A 24,315-nucleotide genomic window follows, 5' to 3' on the forward strand; every position below is an offset into this window, starting at 1 on the left:
GCCTTGAGGAACCCCACTGGTAACATTACCGCATTCGGATTTTTTACCGTTAATGGTAACCCTCTGTTTCCTGTCGCTAATCCACGCCTTAATCCAATCAAATATCTTCCCTCTTATCCCATGAGCCCTAACTTTATTCATGAGTCTTTGGTGAGGTACCATATCGAAGGCCTTACTAAAATCAAGATAAACTACATCATAGCTCTCATCATTGTCAGCTGCCTAGTATACTCTCTTGTAAAGGGATAAAAGATTAGTGAGGCATGACTTTCCTTTAATGAACCCATGCTGTGAGTCGTGAACTAAATTATGTCTGTCAATGTGGTCCCTAATACTATCAGCCATTATTGACTCAAACATTTTACCTATAACTGACGTCAAACTAATCGGCCTATAGTTTTCCATAGAAGATTTGTCACCCTCCTTAAATATTGGAATAACGTGTGCCTGCCTCCATGAAACAGGCACCACCCCTGTGTCTAGCGACTTCTTAAATACGTCCGTTAACTGCCCACTGATTTCAGTTTCACATTCCTTTATTACCCTGGGGAAAAGTTCATCTGGCCCTTCGTCTCCTTCTCTTCTTCTTCATCTTCATTCCCATTCACTCTTTCATCTCTCCCTTTTTCTCCTCTTCCCCTTTCTTCCTCCTCCTCCTTCTCTTCTTCCTTTCCTTTCGTTTCATTTTCTCTTCCTTTCTTCCTCCCCTTTTCTCTTTCATTCCTCCCTCCTTCCTTCCTTCCTTCCTCTCCTTCATTTTCTTCCATTCTCCATATTCGTTTCCATTCACCACCTTCTCTTCTTCCTCTTCCTCCTCTTCCTCCCTTCCATTTCCTCCCTTCCTTGTCTTTTTTCCTCTCCCTTTCGTTTCCCTCCTTTTCTTCCCTTCTTTCTCCAATTCCTTCCCTCCTTCCTTTCTTCCTCTTCTTCCTCCTTCATCCTTCCCTTTCTCCTTCCTTCCTCCTTCTCTTTCGTTCCTCCTTCCTTCTTTCTCCAATTCCTCCTCTCCTTACTTCCTTTTCGTCCCTCCTTTCCTTCTTCCTTCTTCCTTCTTCCTCCTTCCTTCCCTCCTTCCTCACCTCCTTCATCTCTTTCCTTCATCTCCTGTTCCTTCCTTCCTTCCACCCGTTCCCTTCCTTCCTTCTTCTCCTTCTTCCCTTCCCTTTTCCCTTCCTTTCTTCCTTCTTCCTTTCCTTCATTTCCTATTCCTTCCTTCCTTCCTCCCTTCCTTCATTCCTTCCCTTCTTTCCATTCGTCTTCCCCTTCCTTCCTTCCTTCCTTCCCCATGCTTACTCATGGTGTTCGCCGCGAGCTTGTACGTGAATGCCTCAGGTCGCACGGCTGGAGAGTGGCCGAGGGCATTGCAGGCGCTAACCCATATCATGTAGTCGAGCTTCGGCGTGAGGCCCTCCAGCGTGAAACGAGGCTGCGGCGCGCTCATGTTGACCTGACCTCGACCTGTCACGGCCTCGTAGACCTGGAGGTGAGGAAGGTGAGAGAGAGAGAGAGAGAGAGAGAGAGAGAGAGAGAGAGAGAGAGAGAGAGAGAGAGAGAGAGAGACACAGTACACACACACACACACACACACAAACAGGAAAGGAGATACATGTAGACATATACACAGGTAATCAAGCAATCAAGCAATGGGGCATACGTCAGGGGGTGCGTCTCCTTGCCCACCCTACGACGCCAACTCTAGGAATTCCCCCGGGCGAGTCTCCCTGCAGGCCCCCTTCTCATCCTGAGTACCCCGTGGTAGGATCCTTGAACTCCTCCACTCAGGGTTGTCTCTTACAGGCACAACCCTGCGAGCAGTAATATGGTGAGCCTCGCAACGCGCCCCGTACCGTAGTGTGTATATGGCCCCAGTAACTCTTTAATTAAGCTGTGAAGAGCTGTAAGGGGCTGTGAAGTGCTGTTAAGAGCTGTGAAGGGCTGTGAAGGGCTGTAAAGGGCTGTGAAGGGCTGTTAAGAGCTGTAAAGGGCTGTGGAGGGCTGTTAAGAGCTGTAAAGGGCTGTGAAGGGCTGTTAAGAGCTGTAAAGGGCTGTGAAGGGCTGTTAAGAGCTATGAAGGGCCGGGAAGGGCTGTTAAGAGCTGTAAAGGGCTGTGAATGGCTGTTAAGAGCTATAAAGGGTTGTGAAGGGCTGTTAAGCGCTGTAAAGGGCTGTGAAGGGCTGTTAAGAGCTGTTAAGAGCTGTTAAGAGCTATAAAGGGACGGGAAGGGCTGTTAAGAGCTGTAAAGGGCTGTTAAGAGCTGTAAAGGGCTGTTAAGGGCTGTGAAGGGCTGTTAAGGGCTGTGAAGGGCTGTTAAGAGCTGTAAAGGGCTGTTAAGAGCTATAAAGGGACGGGAAGGGCTGTTAAGAGCTGTGAAGGGCTGTTAAGAGCTGTAAAGGGCTGTTAAGAGCTATAAAGGGACGGGAAGGGCTGTTAAGAGCTGTAAAGGGCTGTTAAGAGCTGTAAAGGGCTGTGAAGGGCTGTTAAGGGCTGTGAAGGGCTGTTAAGAGCTGTAAAGGGCTGTTAAGAGCTATAAAGGGACGGGAAGGGCTGTTAAGAGCTGTGAAGGGCTGTTAAGAGCTGTAAAGGGCTGTTAAGAGCTGTAAAGGGCTGTTAAGAGCTGTGAAGGGCTGTTAAGAGCTGTAAAGGGCTGTGAAGGGCTGTTAAGAGCTATAAAGGGACGGGAAGGGCTGTTAAGAGCTGTAAAGGGCTGTTAAGAGCTATAAAGGGACGGGAAGGGCTGTTAAGAGCTGTAAAGGGCTGTTAAGAGCTGTGAAGGGCTGTTAAGAGCTGTAAAGGGCTGTTAAGAGCTGTAAAGGGCTGTTAAGAGCTGTAAAGGGCTGTTAAGAGCTGTAAAGGGCTGTTAAGAGCTGTAAAGGGCTGTTAAGAGCTGTAAAGGGCTGTTAAGAGCTGTGAAGGGCTGTTAAGAGCTGTAAAGGGCTGTTAAGAGCTGTGAAGGGCTGTTAAGAGCTGTAAAGGGCTGTTAAGAGCTGTAAAGGGCTGTTAAGAGCTGTAAAGGGCTGTTAAGAGCTGTGAAGGGCTGTTAAGGGCTGTGAAGGGCTGTGAAGGGCTGTTAAGAGCTGTAAAGGGCTGTTAAGGGCTGTAAAGGGCTGTTAAGAGCTGTAAAGGGCTGTTAAGAGCTGTAAAGGGCTGCTAAGGGCTGTGAAGGGCTGTTAAGAGCTGTAAAGGGCTGTGAAGGGCTGTTAAGAGCTGTAAAGGGACGGGAAGGGCTGTTAAGAGCTGTGAAAGGCTGTGAAGGACTGTTAAGAGCTGTGAAGGGCTGTGAAGGGCTGTTAAGAGCTGTGAAGGGCTGTGAAGGGCTGTTAAGAGCTGTGAAGGGCTGTTAAGAGCTGTAAAGGGACGGGAAGGGCTGTTAAGAGCTGTGAAGGGCTGTGAAGGGCTGTTAAGAGCTGTGAAGGGACGGGAAGGGCTGTTAAGAGCTGTGAAGGGACGGGAAGGGCTGTTAAACTGGAAGAGGGCTGTGAGGCTGAGAGCTGTAAACGAAGGGCTGTTAAGAGCTGTAAAAGGCTGTAAAGGGACAGGAAGGCTGTTAAGAGCTGTGAAGGGCAGGGCAAGAGGGCTGTTAAGAGCTGTGAAGGAGCTGTGAAGTAACAAGCTGTGGTAGCAGGTGTCATGGTGTCATGGCAGGACCATGGTGGGCGAGGAACGCGCCCCCTAGGAGGAACAGGCTTCTGGGCAGCGATGCCACGTGCCCGTATAGCCAGGTTAGCGTTCACGGACTATACAGGTAATATATGTAGAATCAGTCTCTTCGTTGTTGTTTTTAACGTCGTGCCCTATTGCGCCAGTAGGTTTCTTCCAGGTGGGGCCTGATGGTTTGCCCAGCCCGTTCTGGCGCAGGCGAAGTGTTTATAAGTGGCACCATCATGTGTTGGGTCATGCTGCCCTGGAACTCATCTTTGAGTCTCTCTTTGGTTATTTAGAGCCCAGGTTGATGGGTGGTCTTCAGGCAAACATATGGGTAGTCTTAGGCCACTCGGCGGTGACTGAAAAACCTTAGCTGTGCGGCGGCCAGGTTGAACCCGCGTCCTTCCTGGAGCTCCTGAACGCGGGACCGTCACGCTAACCACTCAGCCACTCAGCGATATCCCATGATTCTGACACGTATTACCAAAGGCATCAATCCGCCTCTCCAAGTCCCCATACAGTGCCCATGTCTCACAGTCACAGAGTAAGACAGGGAGCACAGGGGACTTGAAGAACCGGAGCTGCCTTGTATAGGCCAACCGGGTCTTGCAGACTCCTTACGTTCTTATGTTCTTATGTTCTTTGTCCTTCTGAACAGGTATCGACAACGCCATATACTCGTGATGAGCGGGCCCGTGGGCCAAGCATATCCGCCGGCCATGACCGTCAGGCAGCGACAGAAGTACTAGCAAATTGGGTAGGCGGTGGCTGAGTGGTAGCGTGCTGGGCCCACATTCACCGCGTGATGGACGACGCGGGTTCGAATCCCCACGCTACCACCTGGGATTTTTCAGTCACCGCCGAGTGGCTTAAAACTACCCACATGCTGTCCTGAAGACCACCCATCAACCCAGACTCTAGAGGAAACCATCCAAGTGAATCAAGAAGGAGTTCCAGGGGCCAGCATGAGCCAAGAGAAGATGGCGCCACTGTAAACACTTGCCTGCGCCATGACGAGCTGGGACCGACTACCATCAAGCCTCTCAAGCAAGCCTCTACCGGCGCTAAAAGGTGTGAACGTAAAAAAAAAAAAGAGAGAGAGAGAGAGAGAGAGAGAGAGAGAGAGAGAGAGAGAGAGAGAGAGAGAGAGAGAGAGAGAGAGAGACGCACCCTCGCAAAGAAGCTCTGCCGCAGTCCCCCGTCGAAGCCCGCCGCGCAGGTCACCACCAGGGCGTCGTAGGTCTTGTTTACCACCGCGCAGGACGTCGGGCGCTCAGGACGACCTGCGGCGGGTGGGTGGTGATGCTAATGATCGTAATGATAACAATGATAATAATGTTAATAATGATAACACCTAAATATGAAAGAAAAAATCATAATACCTTAATTAACGAAACAAAAAATTCATATAAAACTTGTAAACAAAATATACCACGACGCTTTGAGAGAAACTATATAAGCCTGAAGGACGCGTGAGTCAGAACTCCTTACCAGCGGAAGGGATGAAAGAATGATGCTGGTTAACTCTTGCATATGGGATTTGAACAGTACAGGGATGAAGGAATGAAGATGCTGGTTAACTCTTGCATGAGGGCTTTGGACAGTACAGGGATGAAAGAATGAAGATGCTAGTTAACTCTTACATAAGGGATTTGAACAGTACAGGGATGAAATAATGAAGATGCTGGTTAACTCTTGCATTAGGGTTTTGGACAGTACAGGGATGAAGGAATGAAGATGCTGGTTAACTCTTGCATAAGGGATTTGAACGGTACAGGGATGAAAGAATGAAGACGCAGGTTAACTCTTGCATAAGGGATTTGAACATTACAGGGATGAAAGAATGAAGATGCTAGTTAACTCTTACATAAGGGATTTGAACAGTACAGGGATGAAATAATGAAGATGCTGTTTAACTCTTGCATGAGGGTTTTGAACAGTACAGGCATGAAGGAATGAAGATGCTGGTTAACTCTTGCATAAGGGATTTGAACAGTACAGGGATGAAAGAATGAAGATGCTGGTTAACTCTTGCATAAGAGATTTGAAATGAACAGTACAGTGATGAAAGAATGAAGATGCTGGTTAACTCTTGCACAAGGGATTTGAAGAGTAGAGGGATGAAGAATGAAGATGCTGGTTAACTCTTGCATAAGATTTGAACAGTACAGGGATGAAAGAATGAAGATGCTGGTTAACTCTTGCATAAGGATTTGAACAGTACAGGATGAAAGAAAGAAGATGCTGGTTAATTCTTGTATAAAGGATTTGAACAGTACAGGGATGAAAGAATGAAGATGCTGGTTAACTCTTGCATAAGAATTTGAACAATTACAGGAAGAAGGAATTAAGATGCTGGTTAACTCTTGCATAAGGAATTTGAACATAAAGGTTAGACAGTACAGGACGAAAGAATTAAGATGCTGGTTAACTCTTGCATAAGGGATTTGAACAGTACAGGGATGAAAGAATGAAAATGCCGGTTAACTCTTGCATAAGGGATTTGAACAGTAAAGGGATGAAAGAATGTAGATGCTGGTTAACTTATGCATAAGGGATTTGAGCAGTACAGGGATGAAAGAATGAAGATGCTGGTTAACTCTTGCATAAGGGATTTGAACAGTACAGGGATGAAAGAATGAAGATGCTGGTTAACTCTTGCATAAGGGATTTGAACAGTACAGGGATGAAAGAATGAAGATGCTGGTTAACTCTTGCATGAGTGATTTGAACAGTATAGGGATGAAAGAATGAAGATGCTGTTTAACTCTTTCATGAAGTATTTGAACAGTACAGGTATGTAAGAAGAACACTTATCTTTAATTTATCAATAGCTCCTTCATACCCCTCCCCCTCCATCACACACACACACACAGCACCACGCCGAGGTCACATACTTACTGGCCGGCACCACATGGTATAGACAAGGCCGGGACATCTTGCCAACACTGTTCTGCGCCCAACACTGAAGGGTCCCGTAGTCCTGATGAGAGCCAGCCACGAATTCCACCACGCTGCCGCCCTCTGTGAACACGTCAAGGAAGTGTAAATAATATGGAAAAAATATCATTGACGATATAAAGTTTGTGTCATCGTTTTGTTTTTTGTTTTTCGTTCTTTCTTTCCTCCTCCTCTCTCTCCTCCCCAAGTCTCTCTTCTCTCTTTCCCTTTTTCCTCTTCATTCTCTTTCTTCTCCACAGTCTCTCGATTCTCTTTCTCGCTTTCCTCCTCCTCCTCTTGCTCTCCTTCTCATTCTCTCTTTTCTCTTCCTCTCTTCCCTCCTTCTTCTCTTCCTCTGCCTTCTCTTTTTCCTCTCAGTCTCTCTTTTCTCTTTCTCCTACTTTGTTTCTCTCTATTTTTCCTTTCTTCCTTCGTTCTTCTTCTCTTTCTCTTCCTTTCCTCTTCCTCTTCCTCCTCTATTTGTCCTTCCTTTTATTCTCCTTCTCTTTCCTTCACCTTCTTTTCCTTCCTTCCTCTTCCTCCTCCTCCCGTGAAGGTGCTTGTGAGGGTCATTTCAATTCGGCGCCCAAACACACACACATATTTGGTAAGGTTTGGGTAGAGATTGTTGTATCTACCTGGTTGTATTACCTAGTTGTATTTACGCTCGTGTGCTCCAGTCTCCGTATCTGCATTTCTCCAACTTCTCCTTCAAGCTTTACACTCCTCGATACTACATCCTCCTTAGTCTGTTCAAACCTCCACATGTCTTTGCGGGAAGCTATATTTCTTTATGTCTCTCAAGCATCTTCCCTTCCTCAGTTTCTTACTATGTCCTCTTGTGTCCCTAGTGGTAATTTCTTCTTTTAGTAGTAACTCCTCGTAGATTTGTATTAGGTCTCCCCTTTCTCTTCGTTGTTCTAGTGTTGGTAGGTCCATTTCTTTCAGTCTTTCCTCGTATGTCAGTCCCACTAACTCTGGAACCACTTTTGTTGTTGTGTTAGTATTTCCACGGGTAGTTATACAGTTTAATGAGTCTAGCTATAGTTAGACAAAGGTTTGGTTAAGGTTCTGACAGTATTTCCATGGGTAGTTTTATGAGTCTAGTGATAGTTTGACAAGGCTTTGGTAGAGGTTGTGTTAGTATTTCACTGAGATCATTCGAATTCTAGTGAGTGTTATTTTTGGTTCGTGGTACAGAGGAAGGGTCACACTACCACCAGGGTCATAAAACTACCCAAAAATACTTAAACCTCCTAAGAAAGCCTCGTCGAATATGTGTGCTCGGATGCCGAGCAGTTGAATATATACACACACACACACACTGCTAACTCACACTAACTCACTAACTCACTAACTCACTCTCTCTCTCTCTCTCTCTCTCTCTCTCTCTCTCTCTCTCTCTCTCTCTCTCTCTCTGGTTCAATCCCTTGCCGTTCTTTCCCTTCCTTCTTTTCCTTATTCATTCTTCGTCTCCTTCATCTCCTTCCTTTCCCTTCCCCTCCGTACCTGTGGCAGACAAGACCTGTTCCCCGGGCAGTCGTTGTGAACTCAGGCTGTTGTTGAAGATCCAGGAATACTTGACTTGCGGGGGGGAAGCCTTGACATGGCAAGACACATTAACAGGCTGACCAAGACCCGCGGTGTAGACCTCAGAGGGCCCGCTGCCGTCTCTACATACCGGGGCATCTGTAGGGGTGATTGAGGGATGTGAGGAGGTGGGATGTGTAAGGGATGGGGTTGGGGTGGGGGGTGTCCGTAGGGGTGGGAAAAGAAGAGGGCGGAGTTAGAATCGGGAAAGGGTGTCTGCTGTGTGGGGGGCGGGAAGGAATGGTGTGTGAGGGGTGAGGGGGTGTTTAAAGGGAAGGGAAGGGGGGATGTAGGCGTGGGGAGTATGTTCAGGGGAGGGGAAGGGAGGGGAGGTGTCAGAGGGGATGGGGAGGAAGAGGAAGAGGAAGGAAAGAAGAAAGAGAGAGAGAGAGAGAGAGAGAGAGAGAGAGAGAGAGAGAGGAGGGAAGGAGAGAATGTGAAGGGAGAGGGTATGGCAGTAGTAGTAGTAGTAGTAGTAGTAGTAGTAGTAGTAGTAATAGTAGTAATAGTAGTAGTAGTAGTAGTAGTAGTAGTAGTAGTAGTAGTAGTAGTAGTAGTAGTAGTAGTAGTAGTAGTAGTAGTAGTAGTAGTAGTAGTAGTAGGGCATCACGAATTTCCAGAAGGGACAAAACAAAAGAAAGAGAAAAGAAAACAAAACAGAAGAACATCGGAAATTAAGAGTTGGAGCAGAAGACGAGGTTTAGGACGCATCGACGAGGCTTTCTTTGCTTCCTTTCCTGGGCACGAGTTTGTTGTTGTTGTTGTTGCTGTTACTTTTTTATCATTCTCGTTATCTCTCTCCTTGTCATTCATCTTCTTTCCCTTCTCTTCTTTTTTTCCTCCTCTTCTTCGTCTTTCTCCGTGTCTTAATTATGTTCTTCTCTTCTTTTATTTAGTTTATTTATCTTTCTCTTACCGTCTTCTTGTTTTCTCTCCTGTTTATCTTTCTCTCTTAACCCGGCCGCTGCGACTGGCACAGATTTGTCCTTCACTGGTAGCCTGGTAACCTATAGTCCCAGGTCTTTATCTGCCTCTGTGGTGGATGGTGGAGTGTTTCCCGCGTGGTACTGGTGTGCTGGATATCCCTTCACTGGTAGCCTGGTAACAGATAGTCCCAGTACTTTCTCTGCATCTGTGGTGGATAGTGGAGTGTTTCCCGTGGTAGTGGTGTACTGGATATCCCTTCACTGGTAGCCTGGTAACATATAGTCCCAGGTCTTTCTCTGCCTCTGTGGTGGATAGTGGAGTGTTTCCCATGTGGTACTGGTGTGCTGGATATCCCTTCACTGGTAACCTGGTTGTTATAGTAGGATATCAATGTATTATTATTATTATTTAATATCACCACGAATTAGGCATACAATTGTCAATGGAAAAACCCACGACAGATAGATCACGCCACCTTATAAGATCTCGTCCGTCAGTGTTTACCGGCTCAGTTTTGTATACTTCGAACTCCTATGGTGCGCAGAGGTCACCTTGACGTACGTGACCAATTGTAACAATTATTTTCCAACCTGTAACTCGTCACTCCTTCACGAGAGTCCGACTGACACACAACGACAGTCGCTCTCGCTCCGACGCTTCTTGTACATATAGGCTACGAATATAATTCGCCTTAAGGAAGCTTAAGTCTTAATCAACGCCCTTTAAAGGCCCCCGACAAGCCCGTTACATGGTAACATATAGTCCCAGGTCTTTCTCTGCATCTGTGGTGGATAGCGGAGTGTTTCCCATGTGGTATTGGTGTGTTGGATATCCCTTCACTGGTAGCCTGGTAACATATAGTCCCAGATCTTTCTCTGGCTCTGTGGTGGATAGTGGAGTGTTTCTGTGTGGTATTGGTGTGCTGGATATCCTTTCACTGGTAGCCTGGTGAGACACTCCCAGGACTTTCTCTGCCTCTGTGGTGGATAGTGGAGTGTTTCCTGTGTGGTATTGGTGTGCTGGATATCCCTCCACTGGTAGCCTGGTAAAACACTCCCAGGTCTTTCTCTGCCTCTGTTGTGGATAGTGGAGTGTTTCCCATGTGGTATTGGTGTGCTGGATATCCCCTCCCAAGGTGCATGGCTTTACATTTTTCTCCATTGAATTGTAGCAGCCACTTTTTGTTCCATTATCGTTGCTTGGTGAGGTCTTCTTGTAGGAAATCCGCAGTCAAGGAGTTAATTTTGTTCTTTGCTGTTTTTGTTGTTGCACTGAAGTCCGAGGGGAGTTTCAAGATCCGAGCACCTGGTGGTCAGAAAAGTGCTGCGGACAAGCTGAGTGGTTGGTTTAGCGGACCGGAAAAGGAAGTTATGTGGTGAGTGAACAGCGGATCAGACCAGACGACACCCCTTCCCCAGCACCACCCCAAACGTCCACCCCATTCCAGCCCCCCCCCCCCTTCCCTGTTCTAACTCACCTTCCTCTCCACTCCCACAGACAATCCCAACACCCCTTCCTAATCTCATTCACCTACCTTCCTCTCCCATCCCCCACACAGACACCCCTTCCCCAGCACCACCCCTGAGCGGAAACAGAGAGTAGTTCTAAACGGTGTTACATCTAACTGGCTCGACGTCAGAAGCGGCGTACCTCGAGGATCAGTGCTTGGCCCCATGCTCTTCTTAATTTATGTTAATGATATCGATGATGGGTTCACTTGCAAAGTATCAAAATTTGCTGATGACACAAAAATTGCTAGTAAAGTAACTGCGACACTCGACGAAGAAGCTTTACAATCAGATATAGATCGACTTGCACGTTGGGCTAATCAATGGCAAATGAAATTTAACGTTGACAAATGTAAAGTGTTGCACATCGGAAAAAATAACAATTGCGTTCGGTACATAATGAATGGCCAACAACTTTCTGCAGTAAGTAAAGAAAAGGATCTTGGAATCACTATATCAAGCGATTTAAAGCCCGGTCAGCATTGTTCAGAGGTAGCTAAAACTGAAAACAAATTGGTTGGCTTCATCGGACAAGTCTTTAATAATAAATCGGAAAAAGTAATATTAAAACTGTATAACTCGTTGGTTCGACCCCGTCTAGAGTACTGTGTACAGTTTTGGTCTCCCTATTACAGAAAAGACATAGAAAAGTTGGAACGGGTTCAACGAAGAGTAACAAAGATGATTCTTTGGTTGAGAAATGTATCATATGAACAAAGGCTTAACGAAGTAAATTTATTCAGCCTATCAAAACGAAGAATGCGAGGCGATCTAATAAAAGTGTTTAAAATGTTGAAAGGATTCAGAGATATTAATGCGGAAGATTACTTTACAATTGATCGATCAAATAGAACAAGAAGAAATCACAATTTGAAGATAAATGTTAAAAGATTCTCGTCGCACGAGGCCAAACACTTCTTCTTCAATCGAGTCGTTAAAGTTTGGAATTTTTTACCCTGTGATGTCGTTGATATAACAGTTACGGCCTTCAAGAATAGATTATACAAGTATTTTGAATACAACCAGTAACTAAGATATTACTCATTGTCGTAATAACGTTAAGTTCTTTCGAATACTGGTGTCCTTGTCCGCTTTTATCGCCCGATTAGTGATAGCAGTAATGGTAGTTTTTTCTTCTCTCCTATATAATTTCTATGCAGTTTTTCCATGCTGCATGGTTCTTTTTCCTTTCCTGCCAGCTTTGGCTGGAGGGATGGGGGGTGGGGAGGAGCCTTCGCCTTTTCTGTCCTTCAGCTTCCACCTTTGATTAGATAGTGTAGCTTGCCACAAACAGCCTCGTAAGGACCAGCAGGTCTGCTGTTGTTTGCTCTGTCTTCGTGTTTTTTTGTGTTCCCTTCCCTTTCCCTTCTTTCCTCTTCGTTTTCCTCCTCTTCCTCCCTTCTTTCTTTCCTCACAACTTCTATCTATCCTCTTCCTTATTTATCTCCTTATCTCTTCACGTTTGTACTTCCCTCCTTCTCCTCTTCCTTCTTTTCCTTCCCTCCCTTTCAACATTTCAATCCCTCCTTCCTTCCTTTTCAACTTCCTTTCCTTTCCCTTCCATTCCCTTCCCTTCCTTCCTTTCTTCCTCCTATTCCTCCTCCTTTTCCCTCTTTTTTTTCTTTCGTTATTCCAATCTTTCTCTCTCTCCCTCCCTATTCTTCCTATGTTTCCTCTCTCTTCCCTTCCTTTCCCTTCTCTCTTTTCTTTTTCTCTCCTTTCTCTAACCCTTACTTTCTCTTGCCCTCCCTGCACCTCCTTTCCCATGTTTCCTCACCCTCTCCTTCCTCTCCTTTCCCTTCCTTTCCCTTCCTTTCCCTTCCCTTCCTTCCTTTTTCTTTCCTTTCTCTAACCCTTACTTTCTCTTTCTCTCCCTTTCTTTCCTCTCCTTTCCCTTTCCTTTTCTATCTCTTCTCCCCCCCCTCTCCTTTCAAATCCCCTCTTCCCTTCCTTCACTTCCTCGGCAATACTCACAATGTACCTGAAGAAATAGCGGCGGGCTGGCCCCTTCCCCTTCGGCGTTCGTTGCCAGACACACGTACGGCCCCGCGTCTCGCCGTGACACGCCTCGTAGGGCAAGGCTGCGTCCGCCCACCAACACTCCGGCCTCAGGGGCATGCTCGATAGCCTCGCCCTGTTGGATTTGAGGCTGGTTAGGTTAGGTACACAAAAAAACACAAATAAAGAACAAACAACAGCAGACCTGCTGGTCCTTACGAGGCTGTTTGTGACAAGATACACTAACTATCTAATCGAAGGTGGAAGATGAAGGACAGCAAAGGCGACGACTCCTCCCCACCCCTCAGCCAAAGCTGGCAGGAAAGGAAAAGAACCATGCAGCATGGAAAAACTGCATGGAAATTATGTTGAAAGAGGAAGAACTACCAGTACTGCTATCACTAACCGGGCTATAAAAGCGGACAAAGACAAAGTATTTGAAAGAAGTTAACGTTATTACGACAATGAGTAATATCTTAGTTGCTGGTTGGATTCAAAATACTTGTCTAATCTATTCTTGAAGACCGTAGCTGTTGTACTAACAACGACATCACAGGGTAGAGAGTTCCAAACACCAACAACTCGATTGAAGAAGAAGTGTTTAGCTTCGTGCGACGAGAATCTTTTACCACTTATCTTCAAATTGTGATTTCTTCTTGTTTTATTTGATCGATCAATTGTGAAGTAATCTTCCGCATTAATATCACTGAATCCTTTAAACATTTTAAACACTTCTAATAGATCACCTCGCATTCTTCGTTTGATAGCCTGAATAAATTTACTTTCTTAAGCCTTTGTTCATATAATAAATTTATCAACCTAGGAATCATCTTTGTTACTTTTCGTTGAACCCGTTCCAACTTTTCTATGTCTTTTCTGTAGTAGGAGACCAAAACTATACACAGTGCTCTGGACGAGGTCGAACCAATGAATTATACAGTTTTAATATTACTTTTTCCGATTTATTATTAAAGACTCGTCCAATGAAGCCAATAAATTTGTTTGCAGTTTTGACTGACCGGTGCTGAACGGGCTTTAAATCGCTTGATATAGTGATTCCAAGATCCTTTTCTTTACATACTGCAGAAAGTTATTGGCCATTTATTACGTACCGAACGTGATTGTTATTTTTCCGATGTGCAACACTTTACATTTTTCAACGTAAAATTTTATTTGACATTTATTGGCCCAACGTGCAAGCCGATCTGAATCTGATTGTGAAGCTTCTTCGTCGAATATCGCGGTTACTTTACTAGCAATTTTGTGTCATCAGCAAATGTTGATACTTTGCAAGTGAGCCCTTCATCGATATCATTAACATAAACTAAGAAGAGCATGGGGCCAAGCACTGATCCTCGAGGTACGCCGCTTCTGACGTCGAGCCAGTTAGATGTAACACCGTTTAGAACTACTCTCTGTTTCCGCTCAGAAAGCCAGTCCACAAGCCAATTGTGAATGTTACCCGAGATACCGTGCGCCAATAGTCTGCTGAGCAATCGTCGGTGGGGGACCTTATCAAATGCCTTTTGAAAATCCAGATATATGATATCTACTGATCTGCTTTCATCGAACACTTCAAAAATATAATGAAAAAAATCAAGTAAATTAGTTAAACACGAACGTTTACTACGAAAGCCATGTTGCGAATTATTTATCATATTATTTTCTTCGAAAAATTTCACCATATTGTCGCGAATGATAGTCTCCATTAACTTACAAACAATCAGGCTAATTGGTCAATTGTTTCCTGGATGAGACTTCTCCCCCTTTTTGAAAATTGGTGTAACATTTGCAAGTTTCAATCTGACGGAACTTTTGCAGCTGTAAAGATTTATTGAATATGATGGAAGCAGTTTACAAATTTGATGTTTGATTTCTTTTAAGACCCTAGGGGTAATTTTGTCTGGACCAGGAGCTTTGCTTACTTTAATCTTTTCAATTGTGCGTAAAATGTCACTTTCTACGATGAGCACGCCACTTAACATCTTTTCGGTCCTTCTAACCTCCGGTGGTTGAGGTGATAAACAATCTTCGTCGGTAAATACGGATGCGAAAAAGTTATTTAGGATTGTAGCCATTTCATTTTCATCGTTCGTGTGGTTTCCATTATCATTAGCAAGCGGTCCGATACCACAAGTGGGTGACTCTTTTATTATTTACATAGCTAAAAAATTCTTTAGGATTAGATTTACTCGTTTCCGCTATATATTCTTCAAGATTTTTTTTGCTTCGTTTGATTAATTTCTTGGTTTCGCGGCGAATTCTGTCCAACTCTAGTTTGTCAGCCTCACTCTGAGTTGATATGTATCTACTGTATACGCGTTTTTTAAGAGATAGGCTATTTTGAATTTCGTTATTCCACCATTTGGGTTTCTTCTTAAAAGCTGAACGTCTGTTACAATAGGGTACGCATATGCTTATGGCATTGTTCAATATTGTGGTGAAGGCCCCCCAAGATTTATCAATATCTGTTTCCGTCGTGATTTGAGTCCAGTCAGAATGATTTAGAATTGATCGGAGTCTTACGAAATTCGCTCTCTGATAATCAGCCACCTTTTCTTTTCTAGGAGTTACTTTACTTTCTTTCATCTTGATACTGAATGTGATTGTTCGGTGATCGCTAGAACTAAAAATTGGACCAACATTTACTTCGTTAACTAGATCAGCTGTCGTTGAAAAGATAAGGTCAAGTATATTATTTTCCCGAGTCGGTTCTTGAACGTGTTGATGTAAATCACTTTCTAGTAAATTTGTGTACAGGTCGAGCCCTGTATGACAGTTCAACGGTTCACCCCATCTTTTCACTGGCAAGTTAAAGTCCCCAACAATTGCTGCCTCGCAACTGCTACTTGTTTCTAATAATAATTCACTTAATGCGTGGTCGATATCAAGAGTCTGCCTTGGCGGTCTGTAGATAAGTCCAATTACAATTTTACGAAATTTATTTTTAATTTCAATGAAGACCGTGTCTACATTGGTTATATCAGTTTACACGGATACTGGATGGAGAGAGTTGTGGATATAAAAGATAACGCCTCCACCCTGTCTGTTCTCTCTTTCATGACTAAAGATGGTATAACCCGGTAATCTTTATTCCGCAATGAAATATCTATTTGAAGTGTCTATCCAAGATTCTGTGACTCCGATGATGTGATAATGATTTGTAGCTGCGAAGACTTCTAAGTCTTCAAATTTGTTACGTAGGCTACGAGCGTTTACATAGCAAGCTTTAATGTGATTCGAGTCGGGGGGTTTACGGGTTGAGTACTCCCTTACGGTGGAGCTGCTGGTGTTCTCATCTCCGCGTTTTTTGGCGGCTCCACTCACACAGCTCTTCTGGACAGAGTGGAGGCTAAGGCTCTTCGTCTCATCAGCTCTCCTCCTCATACTGATAGTCTTCTACCTCTTAAATTCCGCCGCAATGTTGCCTCTCTTTCTATCTTCTATCGATATTTCCACATGACTGCTCTTCTGAACTTGCTAACTGCATGCCTCCCCCCTCCGCAGCCCCGCTGCACTCGACTTTCTACTCATGCTCATCCCTATACTGTCCAAACCCCTTATGCAAGAGTTAACCAGCATCTTCACTCTTTCATCCCTCACGCTGGTAAACTCTGGAACCATCTTCCTTCATCTGTCTTTCCTCCTGCCTACGACTAAAACACTTTCAAGGGGAGGGTATCAGGACACCTCTCCTCCAGAAACTGACCTATCTTTCAGCCACCTCTTTGGATTCTTTTTAGGAGCAGTGAGTAGCGGGCTTTTTTATTAATGTTTGTTTTTGTGTGCCCTTGAACTGTCTCCTTTGCTGTAAAAAAAAAAAACTTGGTCACAGAGCAGCCTCCAGAAACAGGCTGCTCCAACAGGATTTAAGTGGATGCCATCAGGAAGGAACAAGTCTGAATCGTAGTAAAATTGTTCCACAAGTTAGCGAACTGGACGTTTTCTTGTGAGCAAGGGACTGAAGTCTGTTGTTTGTGCTGAAGGCCTTACTGTAAAAGCTAGATTCGGCACCGACCCTCAGGAGGATTACTGAGATATGATGTTACTGGCATCCGTTTTGCGTTTATACTGCTTGATCATGCGGCGGTATTTCTCAAGCAGTTCCTCAGAACAGGTTGTCTTTACGTCATTTGTCCCCGCGTGAATGACAAAGAGGTGTTTCGGTCGTCATTTCTCGTGACATTATCGCACGCTGCGGTGATGTCGTCCAGTCTAACACCTGGATAGCAGTAACGTTTTCTGCGGCCGTTTGATGAATGACCACAGAACTCGACCAGCTGGCCACGCACCATGGAGTCCCCAACTAGGCAGTCAGACTCATCCTCCATGGTGTCTGTCATCACCTGGAACCTATTGAAGGTAGTGGGGGTCAGTAAATGCTTGGTTGCCTGCTTTGGTTTGGCTCCATTCCTTACAGATTGGAACCCGACATCCTGTGAAGCAGGAAGAGAAGCGTTAATTGGTGCATGCTGGAAGTTGTCCTGTTACGCAGGCTGGGAGTTAGCCTGTGAGGCAGGAGGGGGGTTCGCCTGTGAGGCAGGATGGGGTCAGCCTGTGAGGGCAGGCTGGGGTCAGCCTGTGAGGCAGGCTGGGGGTCAGCCTGTGAGGCAGGCGGGGGGTTAGCCTGTGAGGCAGGCTGGGGGTTAGCCTGTGAGGCAGGTTGGGGGTTAGCCTGTGAGGCAGGCTGGGGGTTAGCCTGTGAGGCAGGTTGGGGGTTAGCCTGTGAGGCAGGCTGGGGGTTAGCCTGTGAGGCAGGCTGGGGGTTAGCCTGTGAGGCAGGCTGGGAGTCAAACTGTGAGGCAGGTAACACGTCCTCCCGTGAAGCAGGAGGGTCGTCTGGAGAGGGCACAGTGTCGGTGGAGGGCCTCTCCACCATCGATGGTGGAGTCACTGCCACATTACTTAAAACAAATTCCTGAAGGGCTACGAATTTCTTTTCAAGATCATTATGCTTGACTTTCCATTCAGTCACAGCCTTCTGAAGATGTAATGTTTGAACGCAGAGGCGGTAAGTTTTACTCAGCTGGAAGAACTGAGCTGCAAAACGTCCCGGACAGACGTCACACTTAAGGTTCGAAGGCATTTTTAGAATTTTAAGCGAGTTAACAGTTTGGGCAAATATTAAAAGCGCTTTCGAAATAACTTAAATTGTGACCATAAATTGAATTGTATAAAAATTGTGCATCGAAATTAGATACTGCTGTGTTAGATGCCTCCAACACTGGTAGTTCGCTCCCACAAGGTCTTGAAAACGCCTCAAAGACCAATCGCTTGCCCTGAGCCTCGGTCACGAGAGACTTTCACAACCCGGCGCTTTTCAGCTATTATCCTCTGAAGTTTTGTCCCATAGAACAGGGCCAGCGTAGTCACTCAGAGCAGAGCTGGCAAGGAGGAGAGGAACCAGCAATTCGTTCCCACTTTCCGAAACGTCTAACCCAACTCTGCGACCCTTTCGAGGCCTCGCCAGTGGCACCTGTCACCAGGTGTTCTCCACCAACTCTAGAGAGTGTCAGACGCCCTTCCTGAGAGACCAAATAGTTGAAATATTCCTTGAGTATAAGAAAAACCCTCAGAAACTCCACTTAGAAGCCGGGTGGTACAACCTCAAATGGCTCACGGAAGATATTTCTTTCAGGAGAAAACAAGAACCAGCTGTTATGCAGAATAGGGATGGGAGTACCGTCGATAGAGGGGAGGGACGGGGAGCTCACACCGACAACTGGCTCCCAGGTTCCCAGGTGAGGCTAGGTTATGTAAGGTTAGGTAAGGTTAGGTTAGGTTACGTTAGGGAGGTGAGGAGGAAGAAGAGGAGGGAGAGGAGGAGAGGAAGGAAGGAAGAATGGATGATTGGAAGAGAAGGAGAGGAAAAAGGGAGGAAGAGGAAGGAGGAGAAAGTAGGAAAGGAGAAAGAAGAAACGAGAGAGAAAATGGATAAAGGAGAAGAGAAAGAGGAGAGAGGAAGGAAAAGGAGAGAAGGGAGTGAACAAGGAAATGGAGAAAAGAAAAAAAAATTATATATATATAGAGAGAGAGAGAGGGAAGGAGGAAAGCAGAGGAAAGGAGGAGGAAAGAGGGAGGGAGCAAAGGAGAGAAAAAAGTGAGGGGGAGGAAAGGAAGGGGGAGGGAGAGAGAGGGAAGATGGGAGGGGTTAGGAAGGGAGATAAATTTGGAGGAAAACTAGGAAGAGGAGAAAGAGGAGAAAGGAAGGGGAGGAGGAAAGAGGAAGAGAGAGATAGAAAAAAGGGAGAGGGGAAAGTGAGGGGGAGGAAAGAAAGTGGGAGGGAGGGAGAGGGAAAATGGGATGGGTTAGGAAGGGAGAGAAATTTGAAGGGGAAGGAGGAAGAGGAAGAAGAGGAGGAAGGAAGAGATTGAAGGAAGAGGAGGAGGAAGGGGAGGAAGAAGGAAAGTGAGGGGGAGGAAAGAAAGGGGGAGGGAGAGAGAGGGAGGATGGGAGGGGTTAGGAAGGGAGAGAAATTTGAAAGGGAAGGAGGAGGAAAAAGAGGAGAAAGGAAGGGATTGAAGGAAGAGGAGGAGGAGGAGGAGGAGGAGGAGGGGAAACATGGACTAAACATGGACTAGCAGGCAGCAGAAAGCCTGTTGGCTCATTACTAGGCTGCTTGCTTTCAGTGATTTAATCAATCCGTTTGCCATAGGAGTGGCTTGCAGGGAAGGATTAAAGCACTTGTGTATCTGCTCTTGGGAACGTTCAGTTCACACCCACTGCAGCAAAGTGGCGATCAATGCGTTTCTTGAAGGAGTTGATGGTCTCTGCGCTAACCACTTCTGCAGGAAGGCTGTTCCAGTGGCGAACAACTCTATTCGAGAAATAACTCCTGTCGATGTCGGTATTGCATCGCTTTGCTTGAATTGTTTTTCCGTTGTTTCTTGTTCTCAGGTTAGTTTGTAGTGTGAAGAGTTTGTAGTGATCAACGTTGCTGAGCATGTTCAGGTACTTAAAGACTTGTATCATGTCTCCCCGCAGTCGTCTCTTTTCCAACGTGAAGAGGTTGAGTCGCTCGAGTCGCTCTTCATAGGGCTTCGTCCTCAGTGATGGTATCATCTTCGTGGCGCGGCGCTGTACTCTCTCAAGTAATTAAATGTCTTTCCTGTAATTTGGAGACCAGAATTGCACGGCGTATTCCAGATGGGGCCTTACTATCGAGTTATACAAGGATAACATAACTCCCGGCGTCTTGCATTCGAAGTTCCTCGATATGAACCCAAGCTGATGGTGACCCCGAGGTCTCTTTCCTCTTACACAACATGTAGTGGTTCGCTACCCATGTGGTATGTGTGATTGCTGTGTCTGGATCCGATATGCATTACTTTACATTTGGTAGTGTTGAAGGACATCTGCCATTTTTCCGACCACCAGTGATCAGGTCCAGGTCTCTCTGGATAATTTCGCAGTCTGCCGTTGAGGGCCTTCCACCCACCTTTGTGTCGTCGGCAAATTTTGAAAGATTGTATTTTAATCTTAGTTCTGGTCGTCGATATATATGATGAAAGTATGGGTCCCAACACTGACCCTGTGGCACTCCACTTGTGACCGGGAGCCACTCAGGCCTGTCCGTTGAGTACAACTCGTTGTTTTCTTCCAGTGAGCCAGTCTTTGATCCACGCTGTCAGATTACCGCCTAACCCCGCCGACTTGAGTTTCTTGAGGAGTCTTTCGTGTGGCACTTTGTCAAAGGCTTTTGAAAGTCTAGATATATAACATCACTCAGGATATGATTATCCAGTTTTCATAGATACCTTGGAAGAAGTCCAGTAAATTGGTTAAGCATGAGCGCTTTTTCCTGAAACCGTGCTGAGCATCGGAAATTATGTTGTCTTAAAGGAACCTAATGAGTTTGTCTCTGATGATCTTCTCGAGGATTTTCCCGCCACTGAGATCAAGCTGATTGGTCTGTAGTTTAGGGCCACGCTTTTGTCTCCCTTTTTGAAAATCGGTGTTACGTTCGCTTGTTTCCAGTCTTTCGGGACTTTGTTTTGTTGTAGTGACATATTGTAGATGGCGGTGAGTGGCTTGAGGATTTGCTGCTTGAGGTCCTTGAGCAGCCTGGGTGACAAGTCGTCGGGTCCGGTGGACTTGTTTGTTTTGAGTTTGTCTAGGTACTTTTCACATCCCGTTCGTCGATTGTGCCCATTTCTAGGGAGGTGATTCCCATCGGTGGGGTAGGGCTCTTGGGTACGGACTAGATGTTCTCGACCGTGAACACAGACGTGAAGTTTCTGTTTAGGATTTCGACCATTTGTCTGCTGTCCTGTGTTAGTACGTCACTTTCATCCTTTAGGGGACCGATATTGCTTTTGTCTTTTTTATTCTTAGATACGTGAAAAACTTTTTCGGGTTGGACTTGGCTTCGCGCGCAATCTGCTTTTCATAGTCGCGTTTACGCTGGCAGATGAGAGTTCTGCAAGCTCTGAGGCTTTGATGGTACTTTTCGCGAGCCTCGTCTGTGCTGTTTTCCTTTAGCAAGTTGTATTTTCTCTTTTTTAAATTAATCGCCTGTCGAACTTGGGTAGTCATCCATGGTGGGCTTGTGGCATTATTTGTTCTCCTAGTCTTCATGGGAACAGCTGTTATCTCTACCTCTAGGAGTTTGTTCTTGAAACGAGCGAGATTAGAATTGGCTCTTTTGTAGTCTGGAATCCGGTACGTGTTTTCGGTGAGTTCATGGTCTGTTCTGAGTCAGTCATGAATCCACGCACATAGATAGTCGTTAATACCGTGGGAACACAGTTTTGAAATAAGCTTAACTTGAGGAACTTTATCAAACGTTTTCTGAAAATCTAAGTAAATTACGTCATATGGGCTTCTGGCGTCCTAACATGTATAAACATCGTTGAAAAAGGTTAATAGGATGGTAAGGCAAGACCGATTACTACGAAATCCATGCTGACTATCAGTTATCAAATCATTTGTTTCAAGGAAAGTGATCATTTTATCCCTGATTATTTTTTCGAATAGTTTAATTAGGACAGACGTAAGGCTGATGGGACGATAATTACTGGCTTGTTTTTTATCTCCTTTATTGAAAATCGGGGTAATATTGGTTTTTTTCCACTCGAGAGGCACACTGGCCTGTGCTAATGACTTGTTGAATATGAATGTTATGGGTAATTCTAGCTGTTGACTACATTCTCTCAACACGCGGAAGCTGGAAGGGGAAGAATGGGAGGGGAAGGAAGGGAACGGGGTTGATGGGATTTTTTTTTTTTTTACAGCAAAGGGAGACAGCTCAAGGGCACAAAAAGTAAACATTAATAAAAAAAAGCCCGCTACTCGCTGCTCCTAAAAAGACTCCAAAGAGGTGGCCGAAAGATAAGTCAGTTTCAGGAGGAGAGGTGTCCTGAATGTGTGAGAAAGGGGGGGAGGGGGGGTAGTGGTGGCGGTGGTGGTAGTAATGGTGGTGGTGGTGGTGTTTGTGGTGTTGGTGGTGGTGATAGTGGTAGTGGTGGTGGTGGTGGTGGTGATAGTGGTGGTGGTGGTGGGGGTAGTGGTGGTGGTGGTGGTGATGGTGGTGGTGGTGAAGGTGGTGGTGGTGGTGAAGGTGGTGGTGGTGGTGGTCAAGGGTGGTGGTGGTGGGGGTGTGGGTGGTGGTGGTGTTGGTGTGGGTGGTGTTGGGTCGGGTGGTGTTGGGTGGGGTGGTGGTGGTGGTGGTGATGGTGGTGGTGCTGGTGGTGATGGTGTGTTGGTGGTGGTGGTGATGGTGATGGTGGTGGTGGTGGTGGTGGGGGTGGTGGTGGTGGTGATTGTGGTGATGCTGGTCATGGTGTGGTGGTGGGCGTGGTGGTGATGGTGGTGGTTGCTGGTGGTGATGGTGATGGTGGTGGTGGTGGTGGTGGTGGGGTAGTGGTGGTGGTGGTGAGAGTGGTGGTGGTGGGGGTGGGGTGGTGGTGGTGGTGCTGATGGGGTGGTGGTGGTGGTGATGTGGTTGTAGTGATGGTGATGGTAGTGGTGGTGGTGGTGGTGATGATTGTGAGTGATGGTGGTGGTGGTGGTGGTGGTGGTGGTGCTGGTGGTTGTGTTGGTGATGGTAGTGGTTGTGGTGGTGGTGGCGGTGTCATCTCTACAACACCTGAGGCCGCTGTGTGGAGTCCTGCACCACCATCACCACCATCACCACCACTACCACCACCACCACTAGTCTCAAGTATATAGCTTTTCATCACCTTGTACAGTCTTTCTACGTATAGTTTTTCACCACCACCACCACCACCACCACCACCACCCTCTTTCTTCAACACAAACACACCACAGTCTTTCTTCACCAAACACCCACACACCACCACCACCACGTCAATCACCATCAAATACTCATACAAACACACACACACACACACACACACACACACACACACACTTACCCCCCTCCCTCCCCCTCCTTCTCCCCCTCCCCTCACCTGTCTGACCCACGTAATGTTGTACAGCGGTGGGTTGGAGTCGACATGGCAGTTGAAATACACGTCCTCTCCTTCCCGCACGGTTGACGAGGCCCCGCGACCCAGCTCCAGCGAGGCCACAGGCGGGTCTGGGGTGCAGGAAGAGCTGGCGTTAGGTGAGTGTTTGGGGGACGGAAGGGGCAGCGTTACTTTAGCTTAGGCTGGGTGAGGCAGGCAGAAGGGATACAGTATTCGATATTCACATTCAATCCATTCGCATTCCATTATATTGGGTAGGCGGTGGCTGAGTGGTAGCGTGCCGGGCCCACATTCACCGCGTGATGGACGACGCGGGTTCGAGTCCCCACACTACCACCTGGGATTTTTCAGTCACCGCCGAGTGGCTTAAAACTACCCACATGCTGTCCTGAAGACCACCCATCAACCCGGACTCTAGAGGAAACCGTCCAAGTGAATCAAGAAGGAGTTCCGGTGGGCAGCATGAGCCAAGAGAAGATGGCGCCACTATAAAAACTAACCTGCGCCATGACGGGCTGGGGCCGAACACCACCCAGGCCCCTCAAGCAAGTCTACCGGCGCTATAGGCATAGACGTAAAGAAAAAAATATATATCCGAACAAAGTGTTTCTATGTATACACGTTCGTGAGACATGGACACTAAATGGGGACTTGGAGAGGCGGATTGATGCCTTTGGTAATAAGTGTCTACGCAGAATCATGGCATATCGCTGGAATGACTTTGTGTCAAACCGGCGACTACTCCGTGAGACCGATTCGACATTTATAACCCTAAGTCTATATACAGCAAGTCAAGTCATATGCAAGTTTGTGGGAGGAGACACGGCCGAGGCGTGGTTTGTGCGTGACATTGCTTGAAGCCAAACTAGAGAATGTAGAATCAGGGATTTTGAGACAACGAAGAAAGGCGTGCTAATTTAAATCAATCACTTCAACATGCCCTCCCTCATAACCCACACAGCCGTTTGTAGGCAATAGAATTACAGTCACGCAATAGCACAATAAAAAGACATTTTTTCGCCAGTGGCTTGCCGGAACGCGCTGTGAAAGGAGGCGATAATGCACATCCAGAGTGCACATACGGCTAACTCAGTCACCCTGAACTGGCGGGTATTATTTTTTTAGCTCAAGTGACGTCATCCGCTGCTTCGCCCCGAAACCGCCTCCTGCGCGTATCGGTCGCAGTTTTGAAGCAGTGACTTGACTTGGTGTAAATAGACTTAGGGTAAAGCTACACCCCTGCTCATGGGGCTGTGTCTGTAATATAAAGTCCTGTGT

General features: G+C 46.3%; 1 protein-coding gene across 1 annotated transcript; it reads right to left on the reverse strand.

Annotated features, from left to right (window-relative positions):
• Positions 1-1,366: 1,366 nt before the first annotated feature.
• On the reverse strand, positions 1,367-24,284 carry LOC126990539 (nephrin-like; the record flags this gene model as incomplete). Its single annotated transcript, XM_050849138.1, is given in 7 exon segments — positions 1,367-1,477; positions 4,814-4,926; positions 6,545-6,667; positions 8,093-8,272; positions 12,583-12,742; positions 23,020-23,147; positions 24,275-24,284. Coding segments are annotated over 7 exon segments (825 nt in total), but the record flags the coding sequence as incomplete, so codon positions are not given.
• Positions 24,285-24,315: the final 31 nt, after the last annotated feature.

The sequence above is a fragment of the Eriocheir sinensis genome, unplaced genomic scaffold, assembly GCF_024679095.1.
Source record: "Eriocheir sinensis breed Jianghai 21 unplaced genomic scaffold, ASM2467909v1 Scaffold1721, whole genome shotgun sequence".
Lineage (NCBI taxonomy): Eukaryota > Metazoa > Arthropoda > Malacostraca > Decapoda > Varunidae > Eriocheir > Eriocheir sinensis.